Here is a 22,333-nt window from a genome sequence, read left to right as displayed (position 1 = left end):
AATATTTTTCTTACACTTATCTGTACATCATTTTTTTTTCTAAAGATCAAATTCTAAGTAAGTTGAAATTTATTTTTTTTCAAAATAAATGGTGTTTACTCATATTTTTTTTTCTTTCTAATTGTATTTTAACGGATCTGAGATACTACACAAACAAACAATTAACCTAACCCTTTTCAGTAATGCATTTCTGAGTGAATCGTTGTTTGGGAAAATACCAGTGGCAAATATTTCTGTCAGTGTGTACGTCCAGTCGATTCGGAGTCCTTTTCAAATGAATTATGTGTTCGGCAATGATGATGGATGAGTCTTGATAAGAGGTTTATAAGGCTACGTAAAGTGTACTTTTGTAAAGAGGATGGGGCATTTGTCTGTTATTTTTTCTTTTGATTAGTTAGGAAATCATGTTTTTAATAGCCCGATCAATGTTTATTATAGTACATGAAAATACGTCATCAGTCTCCGGCGCAGAGAAAAACACATTTAATAATTTAATCCTCTGATATAAGCTAGCTAATCTGTTTCAAGATCGATCTCTGTTTCAAAGTTTACAATGGAATCTTTAAATACATTGGAATAAATGTCTGTTTTGGATTTATAATCTGTATGTCTGGTATATCCGATGTACTACAATATCGTAACTACATGGGCACAGTATCCCACAGTTCGGGCTCCCGTCTAACAATCACAAACCCAACCGTTATCTGGATGAGTATGTTTTAACTCATTGAATTCGAGCCAAAAGTAGTTTTGTTTATAGCTCGTGTGTCTGGATTGTATTTTGGTTTGAACGGTGGACGACGAGCCAATACGTAAAAAGATATCGATATCGCTGTCATTGTCAAGGGATGCTGGTCGGCAAAGTTAGGAGCCTGGTATAGTTGGTAAACACCAAATGTAAGAGATCGTAAGTAATCCTTTGTCAGTTTTAGGAAGTTGTCATAATGTTTACATTCGTGTAACGGAACCCACTCTCGTTCTTGTTTACTCAATGCTTTGTCGTTCAAGACTCTTTCTTGTAAACAGTTTGTTTGTTTAGACTTTCAACATACTTCTATCATTGTCACAGTGTTCCTCAACAGATTTGATTAACGATGGCTTGAATTTATTGCATATTGCGCCAACTATTCTCGAGTATTCTTTAAGGTTCAATGTATCGATATTTAGGACAACTTTATCGAAATACTTCCAAGTTTTAAATCGCACGTTTACTGATTCAACCATCCATCTCTTTTAAGTTTCTGCTCATGACAAGTTCGCATCTTCTTTCGAAAACTGCTTAGTAGATATAGCAATTAACACAGGCGATTCGGTTTCAAACCCACAAGCTTGTAAAAAATCTAACGCATCTCATATAAATCCTCTATCTAGAATCAGAATATATTTTTTTCCTATTTTATCATATTTTCATCATTACATCCCATCAAATGGTGCACAATGCTAGCATCATTGTTTTTGCCATCCGCTAAGTACGGCTCCAATATCCTTAATATGTATCAATCCGTGGACCATCGGTTTAAGCAAAGGTTTATGCTTTTGCATAGAAAAGCATTGCTGCTGGGATTTGAATTTCTTGCTTTCCTATATATACATATATGTCACACAATTTTTTAAGATGAGAAAATGCCGGTACCAAATCGGGAATATGACAGTTGTTTGATTTGTTTGAGCTTTTGATTTTGCCATATGATTAGTGACTATCCTTTTTGAATTTTGCTCGGATTTCAGTATTTTTGTGATTTTACTTTTATCCAGAATTAAAGAAATAAAGTTACTAAAAAGTTGAGTAGCGTAACTAATAGTATGGTTTTTTATAATTTCGTCTCTGCCGATATCTGAAATCATCGGACAGTGCATACTTTGCTTGTTGCACTATTTTCAAAACTATACGTTTGCTTCCGATTCCCAAAAGAGTTGCCAGATATCCGAAAAATATGTACTTTGTTTTCAAGAATGTATTTCATAACATTTATAACAAACATAACGTTAAGTTTATTTGACTGTAGTTAAGTGTACAAAGTGTTTAAATTGAGTACTTGACTGTGGTCGATTCTACGAGTTTCTTTAAACAAACAACACGGTTGCTGTCTTGCAAGTGACAAAAAAATGATTACCCGTACGTCATCATGTACATCAACTCAACTGTTTAGACGTAGTGAGATTCATATGTTTTGTTTTATTTCGTTTTTTTTTAAATTTTGTTTGGTGTTGTCTTTCGTATATTTTGTTTTCAGTTGGTGTGTTTTGGTTACTCGTGTTACTCGATATCCCTTTTTGTATTTATTCTATTTTTATATACGTTATAGATATTGACCAAACAAGTCGGTATACATCATTTCATCTACAGGGCTCGGGTGACACTGCTTGACCCAAACGTCTTAAAAGTTATATGTGTATGGGGCCCTTTATAACTTGCTGTTCGGTAGTAAAGGCCGTACTTTGACCTATAAATAATTGTTAACTCTAAATACATTGTAACTTGGCAGGAGAGTTTTCTCATTGGCACTCATAGCGCAACTTCTTATTTATATTTACAGCAGTCATCATATCGTTCTGTTTTTAACTAAAAAATGTTAACTTAGTATCCCACAAGCCCAACAACATGTGCGGGCTTAAAAAACCTCCTCCTTAAAAAAAAACACCAACAAAAAGCTCACCTTTGAGAAAGTTCGGTGGTTAACTTGACTAACAGTATTGATATTGCTGTTGTTAGAGATCTATTCGAAGATTTTTTTTCAATTTAAAAACACTTGAAACTAAAAATTCAAATTGTTCCTTGGTGATTCCGGTCTAGCTCACAATATCTTCATACGATCTGACCTTTGAAGTGTAATCTTTTTTTTTTGGCATGAGATACAATAACACGTAACCTGTCAAGAAGCCAAATAATATCGGACGCATTAAATCGGATGTTGTTCCCCTCAATCTGTATCCATCTATCTCTGTCCAGGTTTTTAAGGTTTTGCCGTCTAGATGAACCGGACACCACCTTAAACCTTTTGGTACTAGCACACCTTACGTTACAAACGCTGGTAATCTAGTCTTTTCTTGCATTGTGACAAATAGACCCTTTGTTGTAATACAGATGCAACACTTTCTTGATGTTTTATCTCCAGTCACGATTGGTACTGTAATTGATTCGTTCTGTGTTGTCATCTTATTTTTTGTTAACTAAGGCACCGGTGCAGGGACGGTAGTAACAAAGTCAGCACTTTTATCTACACTGTTGGTTTGGCGACAAAATTGCTGTCTACACGTATTACAAATGTCAGCCGAAATGACGTTAAACTAGAGGCTCTAAAGAGCCTGTGTCGCTCACCTTGGTCTATGTGAATACTAAACAAAGGACACAGATGGATTCAAGACAAAATTGTGGTTTGGTGATGGTGATGTGTTTGTAGATCTTACTTTACTGAACATTCTTGCTGCTTACAATTATCTCTATCTATAATGAACTTGACCCAGTAGTTACAGTGGAAAATGTAAGTAAAATTTTACAAATTTTGTGAAAATTGCTAAAAAAATATATAAAGGGTAATAACTCCTTAGGGGTCAATTGACCATTTTGGTCATGTTGACTTCTTTTTAGGTCTTACTTTGCTGTACATTATTGTTGTTTACAGTTTATCTCTATCTATAATAATATTCAAGATAATAACCAAAAACAGCAAAATTTCCTTAAAATTACCTATTCAGGGGCAGCAACCCAACAACGGATTGTCTGATACATCTGAACATTTCAGGGCAGATAGATCTTGACCTGATAAACAATTTTACCCCCATGTCAGATTTGCTCAAAATGCTTTGGTTTTTGAGTTATAAGCCAAAAACTGCATTTTTCCCCTATGTTCTATCTTTAGCCATGGCGGCCATCTTGGTTGGTAGGCGGGGTCACGCCACACATTTTTTAAACTATATACCCCAATGATGATTGTGGCCAAGTTTGGTTTAATTTGGCCCATCAGTTTCAGAGAAGATTTTTGTAAAAGTTAACGACGACGGACGACGGACGACGACGGACGAAGACGGACGACGAACGACGACGACGACGACGGACGACGGACGACGACGACGACGACGGACGACGGACGCAAAGTGATGGGAATAGCTCACTTGGCCCTTCGTGCCAGGTGAGCTAAAAAACGACAAATCAAAAATTTCAACTATAAAATTGAGAATGGAAATGGGGAATGTGCCAAAGAGACAACAACCCGACCATAGAAAAAAACAACAGCAGAAGGTCACCAACAGGTCTTCAATGTAGCGAGAAATTCCCGCACCCGGAGGCGTCCTTCAGCTGGCCCCTAAACAAATATATACTAGTCCAGTGATAATGAACGCCATACTAATTTCCAAATTGTACACAAGAAACTAAAATTAAAATAATACAAGACTAACAAAGTCCAAAGGCTACTGACTTGGGACAGGCGCAAAAATGCGGTGGGGTTAAACATGTTTGTGAGATCTCAACCCTCCCCATATACCTCTAACCAATGTAGAAAAGTAAACGCATAACAATACGCACATTAAAATTCAGTTCAAGAGAAGTCCGAGTCTGATGTCAGAAGATGTAACAAAAGAAAAAAAAACAAAATGACAATAATACACAAATAACAACAGACTACTAGCAGTTAACTGACATGCCAGCTCCAGACTTCAATTAAACTGACTGAAAGATTATGATTTCATCATATGAACATCAGGCACAATCCTTCCCGTTAGGGGTTTAGTATCATACCATCATAACATATATGAGAAGAACATAACTCGTGTCATGCCAACAACTGGTTTTTGAATAAATGTGTTTAGTTCCGATGCAAAGACCCTATAAGTGAATCAATATTAACGCCAAAATATGCAATCTTTAATGACCTGACAACAGTATCGTAACTATATCCCTTCTTAATAAGTCTATTCAAAGGTTTTGTTATTTTTTTAGGTGAATACTGACACCTTTGTGCTTTATAAAGAATATTTCCATAAAAAATTGGATGTGAAATACCTAAACGTATAAGAAGTCTGCATGTTGAGCTATATTTACGAATGATGTCCTTATGCCGATGATAAAATTTAGTAAATGTTTTGACTAGTTTGTGATATCGAAAACCCTGGAGTAATAATTTTTTCAGTAATACATAAATTTCTGTCGTTAAAATCTAAAACATTGTTATATACACGAGCGAATCGTACAAGTTGAGATATATAAACACCGTAAGATGGTGACAAGGGAACGTCACCATCTAAAAATGGATAATTAACGATAGGAAATGCAAAATCATCTCTTTTATCATAAATTTTAGTATTCAGCTTTCCGTTAGTGATATAGATATAGATATATATATACATTACTTTTATAGGACAATGGTGTTATTTAGAAACTACACCATTCCAAACCCAAATTCCACATAACTAATCAAACCAATAACAAGTTCCAGGTCACATCAGTTACAAAAACCAATAAATTGGTATTTCACATCCAATTATGTAGGGTTATATTCTTTACGAAGGACGAAAATGTCGGCATTCACCTCAAAAGATAACAAAACCTTCACACAGACTTATTAAGAATGGATTTAGGAACGATACTGTTGTCAGGTCATTAAAGATTGCATATTTTGGCTTTAATATTGATTCACTTATAGGGTCTTTGCATCGGATATAAACACATTTATTCTAAAACCAGTTGTTGGCATGATACGGGTTATTTTTCTTCACATATGTTTTATGATGGTATAATACTAAACCCCTTGTTTTATTGGATTTTACTTGATATTCATATGATGAAGACATATAATATTTCAATAAGTTTAATTGAGGTCTGGAGCCGACATGTCAATAACTGCTAATAGTCCTTTGTTTATTTATGTATCATTGCCATTTTGTTTAGTTTCTTTTGTTACATATTCTGACATCGTACTCGGACTTCTTTAAAACTAATTTTTACTGTGCCCCGTACGAAATAAGTAGTAGGATTCCACCTAAACATTAGTAGGAATGAAATAGGAATCTACCTAGAATCAAATATTCCATATAGAAAGTCTATATGAATTTTTTTTCTGTTTTGAAAATCTGATTTGATTATTTATTTTCTTGCTACATTGTACTACATGTACAAGATTCCTTCCAGGATCAATTTATAGATTACTCCCAGAAAATCTTTTTATCTGGTTTTTTTTTTCTCGTTATCTTGAACTGGATTCTTGTTTGCTAATGACACACATTTTGGAGTGTTAAATGCAAGCAAGATCTAGTTCACAAATTCAAAAGAATGAAAATTTGTATGTTGGAACACAATGCTACAAGCTAGAATCACACAACTACAATATAGAAATGCAGGAAAATATGGCTTATGAAGATTGAAGGTAATTCTTATACACTCAACATGATTTTTTTTATATGCCTGCTAAAAATATTTTGTAATCAATTAATTCAACAATAGTGCATAATTTTACTCATTAATTCACTCTCAATTTCATTTAGGCCTTTTTTTGGTTTATTTTCATGTTTATGTGTAACAAAATTTCTAGCTTGCATATCTTGCAGTCTCCTTATACATTTCAAAAGTCTCTTAAAAATGAATGTATTCTCTGAATTTTCTTTTTTCTTTGTTGTTGAGATTAAAACTTAAATCATTGACCCAGTTGTGTATTTATGAATATACACTTACATTTTGTATATTTTTTTATTCCTACCAGAAATATTTTTTTTGGTTGGAATTTTGAAAAATTCCTACCAGGTTTTCTAGTAGGAATTTTATTTTCCTACCAAATTATTTCTGCTAATTTGCATAATCCTGGTAGGTATATATAATATTCCTACAAAGAAATTCCTGTTTATTAATATTTTTCGGCTATTTACGATGTGGTTTCCTACCAGTGTCTGACTAGAATATCACTCTTTTCTGGTAGGAATTCAAAGCAATATTCCTACTATATTCCGTGTACATTCCATATAGGGCGTTTTGTTGTGTGTTTGTTTTTTCTACATTAGCTAGAGGTATAGGAGGATTGAGATCTCAAAACATGTTTAACCCTGACGCATTTTTGCACCTGTCCCAAGTCAGGAGTCTCTGGCCTGTTTAGTCTTGTATGACTTTTAATTTTAGTTTCTTATATATATTTAGGAGTTAAGTATGACGTCCATTATTACTGAACTGGTATACATTTTTGTTTAGGGCCAGTTGAAGCACGCCTCTGGGTGCGGGAGTTTCTCGCTGCATTGAAGACCCATTGGTGATATTCGGATGTTGTCTGCTCTATAGTCGGGTTGTTGTCTCTTTGACACATACCCCATTTCCATTCTCAATTTTATAGTATATAGCACTTGTAGTTTCCTGTTACCTTTTGTGAATCACTCCTCTATCAGAAGGACCTAGAATTCTTCCAGTATTTGTATTATAAGCATGTTACACTATTTAACATGTTTGTGTTCTACCACTTCTATACAACTATTAACTTGGCTGGTTGGTTAAAAGAAAGTTAGTTTATTTTAACTTTATTACAGTGAAAAAGGACGTGTTGAAACATTAAGATTTTGAAAGCAAAAAGAAAAATGTGCACCATCTAGTCAGCACGACTTTATCATACGACAATACGATGTCGCAAGTGTGTTTAATATAAACAAGAATGTGTCCATGGTACACGGATGTCCATCTCGCACTATTTTTTTCTATGTTTAGTGGACCATGAAATTGGAATAAAAACTATAAATACTTTTAAATTAGAAATACTAAAAACTAAAATACCTTGACCAAACACTTTAAGCTGAAACGACCAAAAATTAAAACCTGAACCTGGACATGTGGTCGAACAGACGCAACTACCGAAAATCATTATGCCCATAAATGGGACATACAAAACAGTATCTGTTAACAATTATTTTCTGTAGTCTCCATTATTTGGAATCTGGAATTTTCCTATATGTGTATCCTTTCAAGATTTAATTTTAAAACAGTTATGCTGGTTATTTATCATGTTATTCTTCTAACCTTTGCACTGTTTTAAGTTTAAATCCAGGATAATGTAGATAAACGACAACTAATGATGAGATCGATATATATATATATATATAAATTGTGTACCCGGTTGAATATCTGTTAGATATTGACATAAATAAACTCATCATATATACCAGGACTAAATTTAGTATATACGCCAGACGCGCGTTTCGTCTACAAAAGACTCATCAGTGACGCTCGAATCCAAAAAAGTTAAAAAGGCCAAATAAAGTTGAAGAGTATTGAGGACCAAAATTCCTAAAAGTTTTGCCAAATACAGCTAAGGTTATCTTTGTCTGAGGTAGAAAAGCCTTAGTACTTCAAAAAATTGGAAAAATTGTAAACAGTAAATTTATAAATATAACCATATCAATGACAATTCATGTTAGCACAACAAGTGCTGACTACTGGGCTTGTGATATCCTCGGGGAAACAAAACACTTCAATTACTAAAAATGTACTAAAAAGGGAATTATACATTAGTATATTCAAAGCAACATAAATTTTGGCTTCAAAAGTCATCAAAATTACGGACATTTTTATGGAAAATTTGCCTTAATAACCGTTAAATTTATACATAATACACGGATACATAGCGATATCAGTTCTACAATGCTTCAAAATGATTTTAGAATAATTTAGTGATACTGTCATAAATTTAGTTTAATTGAACCTCATAAAATATTATCATTTGGTTTAAATCTGATAAATATCTCTATTATTGATTTTTTTGCAACTCATATAAAAGTCAACCTTGCTTACAAAGACTTAATTTTTACATTCATATGGTCATTAACTGTCGAATTCATGTTCATGGATTTGACCAAATTTCTGATATTTTGTATATAAAATACGTAAATCCATATGGCAATAAGTCCAAAAGTAAAATACAAAATGCATTAAAAATGATAATAACACTGTATAATTCCGTTAGAAGTGCTATTCTGAATTTACTTGCAATAGGATTAACGTTTCGCTAATGACCAGTCTCGCGACATATCGCAAATCTGAATTAGATGACGAATATGAACAGGTTTAAATTGTTCTACTGGTGGTTAATATGTCTGCATCCACAAGGAGGAGAAAACATAAAATCTGATGTCAATGTATTGTAAAACATTTACAGGCGATCATCAATGCACTCATAACCATGAACTAAAATTATATTTGGATTTTATAATCTGTTGAAAGAAAAATGTAATTAAAATCTTAATATTTTAAAAACATTAAAGAAAACACTTGTGAACTCTTAGAACGCAATGTCAACTAGCAGACAAAGATGTACTTGGTTATTGCTGTTGCATCTTTTTTGTGTCATGTAGCTCCTCACATTTTTCGGTTCTTCAAATATTCGACTCTGAGCGTTCCTGATGAAAAAAGTGCTTCTTATATTTACAATCTTTAATTTACATTGTTTACTCCTCTATAAAATGAAGGCAACATATAATGAATAATATAAACATGCTTACAGTGGGTTTAAGCCAGGTGTTCACTAATTCGTCTGTGCTGAGTACTGTCGAATCTTCTGAAATGTAATTTCCGTCTTTACATCTCTCAATTAGATCGGCAAAGCCCAATCTACCAGATATTTTGGAATAATCTCCGGTACTACATTTTGCTTTTATTTTATAAGTTACTTTAAGTCTAAACTGGTTATTTAACTCCTTAATTTTGTTTCTGAGGTTTTTTAAAACGAGTTGATAGATGTTTTCGTCGAATTCAGCCAATTTCCATATCTGCAAGGATATCGCATTCTTTGAAAAGCAGAGAATCAACCGTTCAAACCTTGTTTTATCTAAAAAGAACACTGCTTTTCCTTTAAAAATTGATTTTCTTTTTCCCCCATCTTCTTCGAGACAGACTATATATTCATTCATGAAATGTACTAGAATGTGATTGAAATAAGCTAGGGGAAGAAATTCAAATTCGAATGTCAACCAAGGTGAAGCACTGCAGCGATCTCCAAATATTTTTTTAATATTCTCTAGAGTCTCTGTTTTCCTTATCATGCATGGCATATAATATGAATTTGATTGCTGACACACATTGTTGAGAGTGCCTTTAAAGTTTGGTTTTACGATAATGTCAAATTTTTGCATTACCTTGAGAATATGATCTTGATAATTTTCGAACTTTACATCAGGCTGCTTTTCAAAAAGTTTGGTTATCATGTCATTTGATATGCATCCTGTGTTTGCCAGCTCAATCATTTCAGTGGTTTGAAGCAATTTTATATTTAATTTGTTGTCATCACAAATGAGGCACTTGAAACAGTCAACTAGCCAGTTTGGCTGTAGAATAATGTACTCCTTTATATCCTCGAAAAAAACTATGTTTCCAATTTTATGCTGACTTTTTAAGAAAGCAATAATATCTATTTTGCCATTGATGGTTTTTCCAGCTAAGTCATATATGTCATCCCATGATAGTACTTTTGTTTGTAAATCCTTTTTTAAAACAGCTAGAGCATTTTCTAGTTTAATCCACTCCAAAGGAACTTGCTCAGCAAAATATTTCATATCTTTTGCAGTGTCTGAAATTGACTTCTTCAATAGGTCAACCGTAACACGGTCTTCGTCGCCAAATTGAGTGTTTGACAGGAAAAAACAGTCTCTAATATGATCACTTCTTTTTCCAATTTTTTCAGTAATTTCAATGAAATAATCATTCTTCATTTTCTTAATTTCTTTTTCTGTTTTTTTAGCCAAACTCTGAAAAAAAAAATTATTATTTAATCAAGATACTACTTTAAATACTTCAGACATAATATTTGACTATGTTACCTATAGTTATTTATGATTATCAAATCTAAGTCGGTACTTTCATCATTCGTGTCAATAAAGCGCTGCACATTAACATTGTCTAAGTGAATCAAGGGGAGAACATGTTTTACATTTTATAAGACATGATTACTATTTGCCAAATGGAAAGTGACAGCAGTAGTCTATCAATGATAATATATGAAAGGTATTTGACTTGACCGTTATATTTCATTTTTATCACAGTTATTTTTTAATGTTATTTGATCAACGTGTAGCCTTAATATATATAAATAGTAGCATCTGAAGCGATACGATGTAACAAATGATTTTGCTTTATACGTTGCCCGAATATAAAGAGGTGCACTCGACTCTCTTTTCGATCAATTTTTTTTGTTGCTATTTTAAGAATTTTCACCCAAAAATGTCGCCGGGTAAGAGAAGAAAATTATTGCTTTTAAAAGATTAATTATTATCTTGCTTTATATTGTTTTTGTTCGTATTTGTGCTTATGCAAAAATGAAATATCCACTTGCATTTGCACCTACCACAATCGACTATTTTATGAAATTTTTTCTATAATTTAAAAGTGTAAATATCTCGAAGCTCAGTACAATATCTGTTGTAAAAAGTAAAACTACTTATATGAGATGCATACTATCCTAATTCATGCACCTTTTTAAATCTTTTAAAGGCTATAAAATTAAACAATTCGATTTTACAAATAAGCTAATGTTTTAAAAATTGGTAACAATAATAACCAAAATGTTAATGCAAGATATTCTTTGCGTTCATCGGGCATTAATTGTCGTTTCATTCCACGTCCGAGAACAAATTTTATGAAAAAAAAAACATTTCAATATTCCGGTACAGTTCTTTGAAACAGTATTCTTGTTCAAAATAAAAAAAGATAGAAACGATAGAACAGTTCAAACAAAGTTTTTTTAATTTTATAATTTCTTGTTTCTAAACTAAAAATGTAATGATTAGATGAAATTTACCTATTAAATAATAGTTCATATATTTATCTTGTACATCTGACATTAACAACATATGTTCATGAACCTATTCTCTATGTTTTTCGCCTTTTGTTTTGCATAAAAAGTATGTATGTAAATGTATATGTTAAATCATTGTGTATATATTAAATATTATTGTATCTTTTGAATTATTCAGAGGGCATCAGGGGAGATTAGTATTGTAGTAACTGATTTTACCCTCTTTAAATAAAGTATTTATAATTATTATTATTATATTTCTGTTGTCTTAAAGCACATATTTACCTTCATCCATTCATCAGTATGAGTGAAAACCATTATGACAGGTGGATCTAATTTGTTTGCAGGTTGGGAAGTATTTTCACAGAAACAATGAATACTGTCAAACCAAAAGTCAATGTATTCTGAAAAGAAATTACAAAGTAGAAACTAGCTTGATAATGTATTACTCGTCAGTCATTTAATAGTTATATGTAATGACGAGAAAAAACACGGACAAAATCAAAATATTGCGTTCAAGAAAGAAAACAATATTAAGGTCACAAGATACACAAGCACAGACAACAATAGATTTAAACGTACTGATAGTATGAAGGAAACTAACATATGAGTAAAACAAACCTTACCATAAACCTTTGCGTGAACTCAGTTACACTGAGACCAGTGGCGTCTGCACTAGGGACATTGGTTGTTTTGCTCATCAATAAAAATAGCGATAGTTTGAATTCGATAAAGACAAAAGTTTGTTCAGTGACACCTAAGATTTACCTTATATAAAAAAGTCATACATAAAATTGTTATATGTATATTCCAAAAAGAACAAGGGACTTTAAAAAGCCTGCGTCGCTAAACATATCGACAATGGCCACTGTTTAGTAAAAATCATTTATAAGGGGAATAATTATTATCAAAAGTTAACTAGAAATTTCAGGCATACAGCATTATTTGAAGATATTATCCTGTTGATTTTTTTTTCCTTTCAATTTTTTTATTTATTTTCATAGTTTTAAATATAATAGGAAAACATAGAAAAAATTATTAAAGCCGTCATTAAAGGGCAATTACTTCAATAAAGTGTTAACTGACGATTTCAATTATGTCTGTCAATTTTATGTTGGTAGACGTTATGTAGATCTCATCATTTTGAACATTTTTGCAAGCATTTCTTGATCTACAGCAGTTTAAAAAAAATTACAAACATTTTATTTTAACCCTATGTCATATTATTAGCCATCGGAGGTCTCGTTTGTTAGTCTGTGGGGTGATAGAACATTAAGAAAAACCACTAAATATTCCATTTATGATCGTAGCAATGTTCAGTAATTTAGCCTAGTAGTTGCAGAGGAAAACATCTTTGAAAAAGTTAACGACCAACAGACAGTGACCGACAGAAGATAGAAGCCATTTGAAAACAAAAAATCATCCTAACCATGAGTTATCAAATGTGCTAAAATTATGTGTTGATATGTATAGCTCATCCTGTCAAATTTTGTTTGAAGAAAGATTTTAAAACAATAGAGACTTGACTTTTAGCTCTTTAGTAAAGTATTGTTATTATGCATTACCTAGTTAATGATAATCAAAAAGAAAGAAAGAAACGTAAATATAGTCACAATAGTTTCGAAGATTAACTATGTTGAATGCAGTTTAAAAGGACTTGATTGTCGGATCGTAAGGTTGCATTCCCTTCTGAAATGCATCTCTCTACAACTTAAAATCGCAGTGTATGTTTCTTTCCATTTTTCAGAAAGGCCTACTAGTAATAAAAAATCATATAAGACTATGATACATACATTTACTAACAATATCAATTGCTGAAAATGCAATTGCAATTACAAAACATGCATAGTCCACTCACCATTTCAAAATTATAAGCTTGCCTAATAATGCGAAACAACCAATGGATAACGTCTCTTTTTCTTTATGAATGTTCTTAAGAACATTAACAAAATAAATGCAAATAATGGTTCGAATCAGAAATGCAAGATTTCAGATGAAACCCATTTAAATGCAAACGTAAATATAGCTGTAGGTTTGCAAAATTACGGCTCGTGAAGAATATTTACATTTTTAATCTTACCTGCAATATCATCAAAGTGTTCCTCAGTCAATTTGTTTTCGTTTTCTTTTAAACTTGTAACTAGAATATAGATAGCATGTTTTGTCATAAATGTCTGATGTGTAACGTAATAGTCCTTCTCGCCAGCAAAATCCCATATACCACATTCTACCAAACCTTCAGATGCCATAGCATCTTTTTCTTGTTTAACGAGCGCTAAAACTTCATCCAGTTCACCGAATATTTCTTTCATTTTTGGGGGGGGTATTTTGGTTTTATAATTCTCATCCGTAAGTGACATTTTTTCAGATTTATTGGCATCAATTTTAGATTTTTCAAGTATTGGCCTAACTTCACTCAAAGTACCGTCTGTTTTGTTCAAGATTTTTTCATTTGAAGTAGCTGATATGTCGTTTACGTTTGTTGGTACTGCATTTAAAGTTGATACTTCATCTCTAACTTTATCCACTTCAATTGGCGGTAGATCTCCTGATTCATAAGAATGTTTATTTTTGTCATCAGTTTCATTTTTTAAACTTTTTTTCTTATCTGTATTTATTGCTTCATGTTCTTTTCTTCCGAATGGTTGATTAGAAATTGGTTCTTCTGCTTTCTTGTAAAGAGTTTGAATAAGCCTCTTTATCATTTCCTTCCTTTCAGTTCCATCTGAAATAAAGTAATCAAAAAAATTTTCTTACAAGATCATTGAGATCATAAGACGAAATTAAATGCACAACATTATAGAAAGCACCTGTAATATTTTCGAACAAACTAAAAATAAAATCGAAATATACTTGAGGAACATTCAAACTCGTAAGTCAGTACACAAACTGACAACGTCATTGCTTAACTAGAGGCTCTCAAGCGCCTATGTCGCTCAACTGTATCAATAAAAGCAAAAGTAGTATACCGCTGTTCAAAACTCATAAATCCAAGGACAAAAAACAAAATCGGGGTAACAAACTAAAACCGAGGGAAACGCATTAAATATAAGAGGAGAACAACGACACAAAACTAAAATGGAACACACACAGAAATGGACCAAGCATCAGACAAAATCCCACGAGAATAACAAATATAACATCAAAACCAAATACATGAATTTGGGATAGACAAGTACCGTGACACGTCTTATCGCAATGTGAATTTACACTAAAAAATAAGAGAAAACAAACGACGCAACGTTAAAATGAAGCTCACACAGAAACGAACAATAATATAAAGATGGCCATATTATATATTATTTAAGCAAGATTCTCTAGATTTGGCCTCGTAGATAAAGTGGAGAGTGTTTCTGTAAAAGATGCCAAAAATTACTTTAAAATGTGCAAAATTGACTTTAAAGGGCAATAACTCTGAAGGGGTCAATTGACAATTTGATCATATTTGACTCATTTGTACAGCTTAATCTGTTGAAAATTAATGCTTTATACAGTTTCTCTATTCAAGATAATAACCAAAAACTGTAAAATTTGCTAAAAATTACCAATTCAGAGGCAGCAATCAAACAACGGGTTGTTTGATGTGTTTGAAAATTTTACAGCTGATAGATTGCGTCCTAGTGAACATTTATCATTTGTCAGATTTGCACTTAACTCTTAAATTGCAGAAATATAATCCAAAAACTGCATTTTAAGCCTATGTTTTATTTTTAGCCGTGGCGGCCATCTTAATCAATGGGCGGGATCATCGAATTAATTTTTTCCAACAAGATACCCTAAGAATGATTAAGCCGTGTTTGGTTTAATCCAGTAGTTTCAGAGGAGAATATTTTTGTAAAAAAATACGACGAACGACGGACGACAGACGCCAATTGATAAGAAAAACTCACATGGTCCTTTTGGTTATAATGAAAAGAACGAGACCAATAGACAAACAACAGTACACAAAATATAACATAGGAATCTAAAAACTGAGCAACATGAACCCCACCAAAAAACTGTAGTGGGAGGATTAAATTACAATCTAGAATGTCCGTTTAATATTGAAAAACACGTATTCCAATTCAAATTGACACAAAATATAATAAGAAAAAGACATCGTTATGACGCAGCCAGTTTCAGATAATAACAGTTTGAATTGAAATATCATTTTATAAGTTATAATTCTTAACTCATTAATCAAAATTTTTTTATCTGATTTTGAAATTTTTTTATTAGAATGTTTTCTGAAGCAAAGTCGGATGCACCTTTTCAATCTGTCTTTAAGTTTGGAATGGATAATACCAGTTTTTCTCTTTAGTTAAAATACAGCTGTTTCACAAAACACTTCTTTTTTGTTTGTTTTTTTGTGAAGAAATTTAATATTTGTTCCAAGATATGATCTCTATGTTTCATCTCATCGGACACCACTTGGGAATTTTACAAGTATGACTACAATTAAAAACCAAATGTTCAGAGAACAATTGAAAGTCTTTTCACCTTCACCTTTTTTTTTGGGGACCAAGGATCTCAAATAAAAATACCCTAGGTCCCTATCACTTATTGTTTACCAGATAGAAATGCAAATCACTTATATCAAATACATAAGGGGGATAAATCTCATATGTAGTCTCCGGATAGCTTTGGTTAAAAACAAAATCCTAATTCTGAAGATGTAACGGGCAATTTGGTAAAATATATTTGTCGTAATCTTTTATGGTTGCGAAGGAGTAGTGGCCACAAGAAAAACAGTGTTTTCGGAGATAACTCTTACAACGTGAAGTATTTGGTTATCCGGTTGTCAATCTTTAAAGCGTATAAACTATATGATATCATATTCCAAATATCTAAGCGATATCTTTTGAAACATCAATACAACAGAAGAAAAAAATTAGGCGGAAGAAAAAAATAATAAATAATAATAAATATAAATCAATTGCTTTTAAAAAAAAAAGTAATTGTAGACGGTCTTTCCCCTCTTAAACATGATTGGTTGGTTGGTTGGTTGGTTGGTTGGTTTGATTGTTTGTTTTATTTGTTCAATGAATGTTAAACGTCTACCAAGTCAATTGTTCACATTACAAGGAAAGAGAAAGAAAGAAAAAAATCCCACAGTAATAGAAAGAAACAGGTTAAATAGTATCCCCCCTTTTTTGTTTAGCCTAAATAAAAGTTTTGGGTCAATTGGATATGTATTTTTAGTACAGTAGTGGACACAAGAATTTTGACAATTTTTTTCGAGAAGAATTGTAATAACAATATGAAAAACCATTTGTTCAGAGAACAATTGAAGGTCTTTCCACCAGTAAATATCTCTTTTGATATTAAAATATCAAAATTCAGTCTATAATGTCATTTCCTATGGCTTTATGATGTATAAAAAGGAAATTAAAGCAAAGGTCAAAATCTAGAACCTTCAAATAACCTATGACTTTGACCTCAATTTCAAGGTCATAAACAAAGGACCTCAAATCAAAAGACCATTGGTCTTTAATATGTATTGTGAATGAGTTATATCACTTTACACATAATTCTAAATATAAGCTGGGTGAAAACTCTCATTCATTGTCTACGCAACCTCACAAACAAAATTTTTAAGTTACGATATGTCGCAACTAACAATTAAGTAAAATAATTTGTCGATATGTTATACGGTTTTTGAAAATGAGTGAAAATAAGCCAAAATAAAAATTTAGAATATGACCTTGACCATTTTTCATTTTTTTTTACTAAGGATCTCAAATCAAAAGACCCTAGGTCTCTATCACTCATGGTTTACCGGTTAGAAATGCAAATCGCTTATATCAAATACTTAAGGGGAATAACCCTCATATGGAGTCTCCGGATAGCTTCAGTCAAAATTAAAATTCTAATCCTGAAGATTTAACGAGCAATTTGGTAAAATAAATTTGTCGTAATCTTTTACGGTTGCGAAGGATAGTGGCCACAGGAAAACAGTGTTTGAGTAGATAACTCTTACAACGTAAACTATTTGGTTAGGCGGTTGTCAATTTTAAAAGCGTATAACCTGTTAAATATCATATTTCAAATATCTAAGGGACAAATTATGAAACAACAAAACTACCCGTGAAAAAAAAATATGCGGAAGAAAAAAAATTATAATTAAAAACCAATTGTTAAAAGAACAATTGAAAGTCTTTCCACCACTACAGATATATTTTGATAATAGAATATAAAAAAATAGTCTAAAATGTCAGTTCCTATGGCCTTATGATGTATAAAAAGAAATTTAAAGCAAAGGTCAAAAATTAGAACGTCCTATTAACCTATGACCTTGAACTCAATTTAAAGGTCATAAACCAAGGACATCAAATAAAAATACCCTAGGTCTTTAATATGTAAGGTTAATGAGTTATATCACTTTACGTATAATTCTAAATATAAAAGGGGAAAAAACACCCATTCATTGTCTACGCACCCTTTCAACCAAAATTTATAAGTAACGACATGTATCAACTAACAATTTGGGAAAAATAATTTGTCGATATGTAATACAGTTTTTGAAAATAAGTGAAAATAAGCCAAATCTAAATTCATAATATGACCTTGACCTTTGACCTTGACCTTATTTTCATTTTTTTGGACCAAGGATCAGAAATCAAAAGACCCTTAGTCTGTATCACTTATGGTGTACCAGTTAGAAATACATATTATTTATTTCAAATGCATAAGGGGCAATAACTCTAATATGGAGTCTCCGAAAAGCTTCGGTCCAAATGAATATCCTAATCTTGAAGATGTAACGAGCAATTTGGTAAAATAAATTTGTCGTAATCTTTTACAGTTACGGAGGAGTAGTGGCCACAAGAAAAACAGTGTTTGGGGAGATAACTCTTTCAACGTCAAGTATTTGGTTACGCAGTTTTCAGTTTTAAAAGCGTATAAAATATACGATATCATATTCCAAATATCTAAGCGACAAATTATGAAACAACAATACTATGCAATAAAAACAAATTAAAAACAAATTGTTCAAAGAGTAATTGAAGGTCTTTCCAACAGTGAAGATCTATTTTGATATTTAAATATTAAAAATCTGTTTCAAATGTTAGTTCCTATGACTTTATGATGTATAAATCTATAATACTAAAATTACGAGGTCCAATTTGTCAGCCGTCATCACATAAAAACGACGAATCTAAGAATTCAACTTTATATACAACTAATATAGTACAAAGGTGTAGATTAAAAATTACACCACTCCAGGCCCTTTTGTTTTCCACGTAATTAATATCGCCAATAATTCGGAAATTCCTGGTCGAGTCCGATATCGATACCAATAGTATAATCACCTGTTACCTATTACCTTATCGGTACGTTCCGCATCTGACAGGCGCACCACCAAACGATGTATTCGGGATTAATATGCTATATAAACGGGTCATAATCACAGGGTTGACACTACTAAATTGTCAAATTGTTACCTATTGTAGTATTTTAATCCGTAAGACTTTCTAAGATAACAATACAAATACTAAAAATCTGGACTAAAAATAAGTTTCAATTTGTTACCGGGCATGACGTAAAACAGCGAATCAAAGAATTCAACTTTATTTATAACTAATATAGGACAATGCTGTTGATTAAAAAATACTCCATTCCAGGACCTTTTGTTTTCCAAATATTTAATATTACCAATACTTGATAAGTTCCAGTTCGACGGGTTCAAACAGAAAGATTTGAAAGCAGAGAAAATTGTGTATCTTATAATCTGCATGACTTTATCAGATGACAGTACTAATACTAAAATAAGGCTTACGCATAGTTATATACTTTAATTCAGTCACGGACCCGCGATATCACGGGTGTGTTCTAGTATAAATTAAAAGCCAAGGTCAAAATCTAGAACGTCCTATTAACCTATGAACTTGACTTCAATTTCAAGGTCATAAACCAAGGACCTCAAATCAAAAGACCCTATGTCTTTAATACGTATGGTTATTAAGTTATACCACTTAACGCATAATTCTAAGTATCAGATGGGCGAAAACTCCCATTAATGGTCTACGCACCCTTTCTATGCTCTTCAACTTTGTACTTGTTTGGCTTTATAAATAATTTGATATGAGTGTCACTGACGAGTCTTATGTAGACGAAACGCGCGTCTGGCGTACTAAATTATAATCCTGGTACCTTTGATAACTATTCAAACAAAATATACCTGTAAGGACATGTCCCAGTAAAAATAATTTGTCGATATCTTTCACAGTTTTTGAAAATAAGTCAAAATAAGTCAAAATCAAAATTTAGAATATAAATTTGACCTCTGACCTTGACCTAATTTTCTTTTTTTGGACCAAGGACTTCAAATTCAAAAAAACCTACGCCAATATCACCTATTGATTACCAGTTAGAAACGCATATCACTCATATCAAATACATAAGAGGGATTAACTCACATATGGAGTCTCCGGAAAGCTTCGGGTCAAATGAATATCCTTATCCTGAAGTTGTAACGAGCAAATCGGTTAGGTAGCAATACACAATTAGGAGTTTAGTTTCGCATTTTGGCCCCGGTGGATTTTTCAAATAGGAAAGTTATTGTGTAATAAAATTCATTTTTAGACAGATGAGTGCTAATTTAGCCTTTAAAGATGGTTTATAAGTGCATCAAGATTATTTTTTACATGTTTTATGGGCTGTTTTCTGTTTGACAATCCGTATTTTCATGGCTAGACCGGCCATCGGTCCAGAAATTAATGTACTGTTTACAAACACTCTTTTTCTACACGAAGTTTTTGACGCAATTTTACAAAAAAAAATTAGACGAAAGACATATGATTTTCATTGAATTTGCTGAATGATATATGTACACAGTTACATCTCCCCCCCCCCCCCTTTTTGCAATATTTTATAACAAATAAATGCAGATTGTTGCCATGGATACACCAAAAAGAAATTATATTTTACCATTTTATATACTGAATATTAAATCTATGGAAGATTCTGATTACATACATATGCCCATATATGACACAAACAGTAAGCTTGATATTGCAAGAAAGCAATGAAAAGGGGATGGTAAAATTCATAAGGGCAAACTTTAGTATTTTTTCCTAACTGTTTATTGCTACCTTGTCGTAATCTTTTACGGTTACGAAAGAGTAGTGGCCACAAGAAAAATAGTGTTTGCGGAGGTTACTCTTACAATGTAAAGTATTTGGTTACGCGGTTGTCAGTTTTTAAAGCGAAAACTTTATGATATCATATTCCAAATATCTAAGCGACCTCTTGTGAAACAACCATACTACGCAAGAAAAAAATTAGGAGGAAGAACAAAAATAAAAATCAGAACGAAATCAAATGGTCTTTCCACGGAAAGGTAGAAAGACCTTATAATCAGAACAAAAGCAATAGGTCTTTCCACGGAAAGGTGGAAAGACCTGATAAATATAAATCAATTGTTTTAAAAACATTTGTAAACGGTCTTGCCCCTCCGAAACATGATTGATTGATTGTTTGATTGATGGATGGATAAATGGATGTATGGATAGATTGATTGATTGATTGATTGATTGACTTATTACACACTTATTACACACGTGAGATAGGGTAGCTTGAAACAAGCAAACACGAATAAAATGAGATCTTGGACCCGTATTAAACAATATTGAGAGTCAAGTGCCCGTGTTTAAACACAGAACACGTGAAGAGGGCATTGAGAGCCTAGTACCCGTGTTTAACCACTCGAAACGAAGCCGCTAGGAACACTTGAAAAAGGCACTGAGAGCCTGGTGCCCGTATTTAAACACTGGAGACTAAGCCTGAAGGAACACATAAAAATGCATTGAGAGTATAGTGGTCGTGTTTAAACACTCGAGACCTAGCCTCTAGGCACACGTGAAAGAGGCATTGAGAGCCTAGTGGCCGTATTTAAACACTGGAGACCTAACCTCTAGTAACACGTGAAAAAAGGCATTGAGAGCATAGTGGCCGTGTTTAAACACATGAGACTTGGCCTCTAGGAACATGTGAAAGAGGCATAGAGAGCCTAGTTGCCCGTGTTTAAACACTGGAGATTTGGCCTCTAGGAACACGTGAAAAAGGCATTGAATGCCTAGTGCCCGTGTTTAACCACTCGAGAGCTGGCCTCTAGGAACACATGAAAAAAACATTGAGAGCCTATTGCCCGTGTTTAAACACTCGATACCTAGCCTCTAGTAACACGTGAAAGAGGCAATGAGAGCCTAGTGGTCATGTTGAAACATGAGACCTAGCCTCTAGGAATACGCGAAAAAGGAATTGAGAGCCTTGAGGCCGTGTTTAAACACTTTAGACCTATGCTGTAGGAGCACGCTTATGTAGACGAAACTCGCGTCTTGCGTACTAAATTAAATCCTGGTACCTTTGATAACTATTTTGTGCATTGAGATGTATATTGTACATTGTATATTGTATTGGGTCTGTATAATTATGTAAGACTGAGGTTGATATGTAATGTGGTCAATTTAATTGACAGTTTATGAGGTGGGGCATTGTAATTAAAGGTCCACACTGTCCCTGATTGTTTGGTGATAATGACAGTTGTCAATCATCTAGTATTGTATCAATACTCAATTACCTAATCAAAATATTTTTTT

General features: G+C 32.6%; 2 protein-coding genes across 2 annotated transcripts in view; both read right to left on the bottom strand.

The window, feature by feature from the left end:
* LOC139525513 (dynein regulatory complex protein 12-like) overlaps positions 1-22,333 on the bottom strand; it is a 195,911-nt gene that overhangs the window by 93,365 nt on the left and 80,213 nt on the right. The window lies entirely within an intron of this gene.
* LOC139525281 (uncharacterized) overlaps positions 1-22,333 on the bottom strand; it is an 80,993-nt gene that overhangs the window by 349 nt on the left and 58,311 nt on the right. The window contains exons 5-7 of the mRNA XM_071320483.1: positions 13,834-14,478; positions 12,039-12,157; positions 9,466-10,707 (exon numbers count right to left, since the gene is read on the bottom strand). Coding sequence (XP_071176584.1) covers positions 9,466-10,707; positions 12,039-12,157; positions 13,834-14,478 — 2,006 coding nt within the window. The remainder of the gene's footprint in view (positions 1-9,465; positions 10,708-12,038; positions 12,158-13,833; positions 14,479-22,333) is intronic.

The sequence above is a fragment of the Mytilus edulis genome, chromosome 5, assembly GCF_963676685.1.
Source record: "Mytilus edulis chromosome 5, xbMytEdul2.2, whole genome shotgun sequence".
Classification (NCBI taxonomy): Eukaryota; Metazoa; Mollusca; class Bivalvia; order Mytilida; family Mytilidae; genus Mytilus; species Mytilus edulis.
This window is presented reverse-complemented; position numbering and strand designations above follow the sequence as displayed.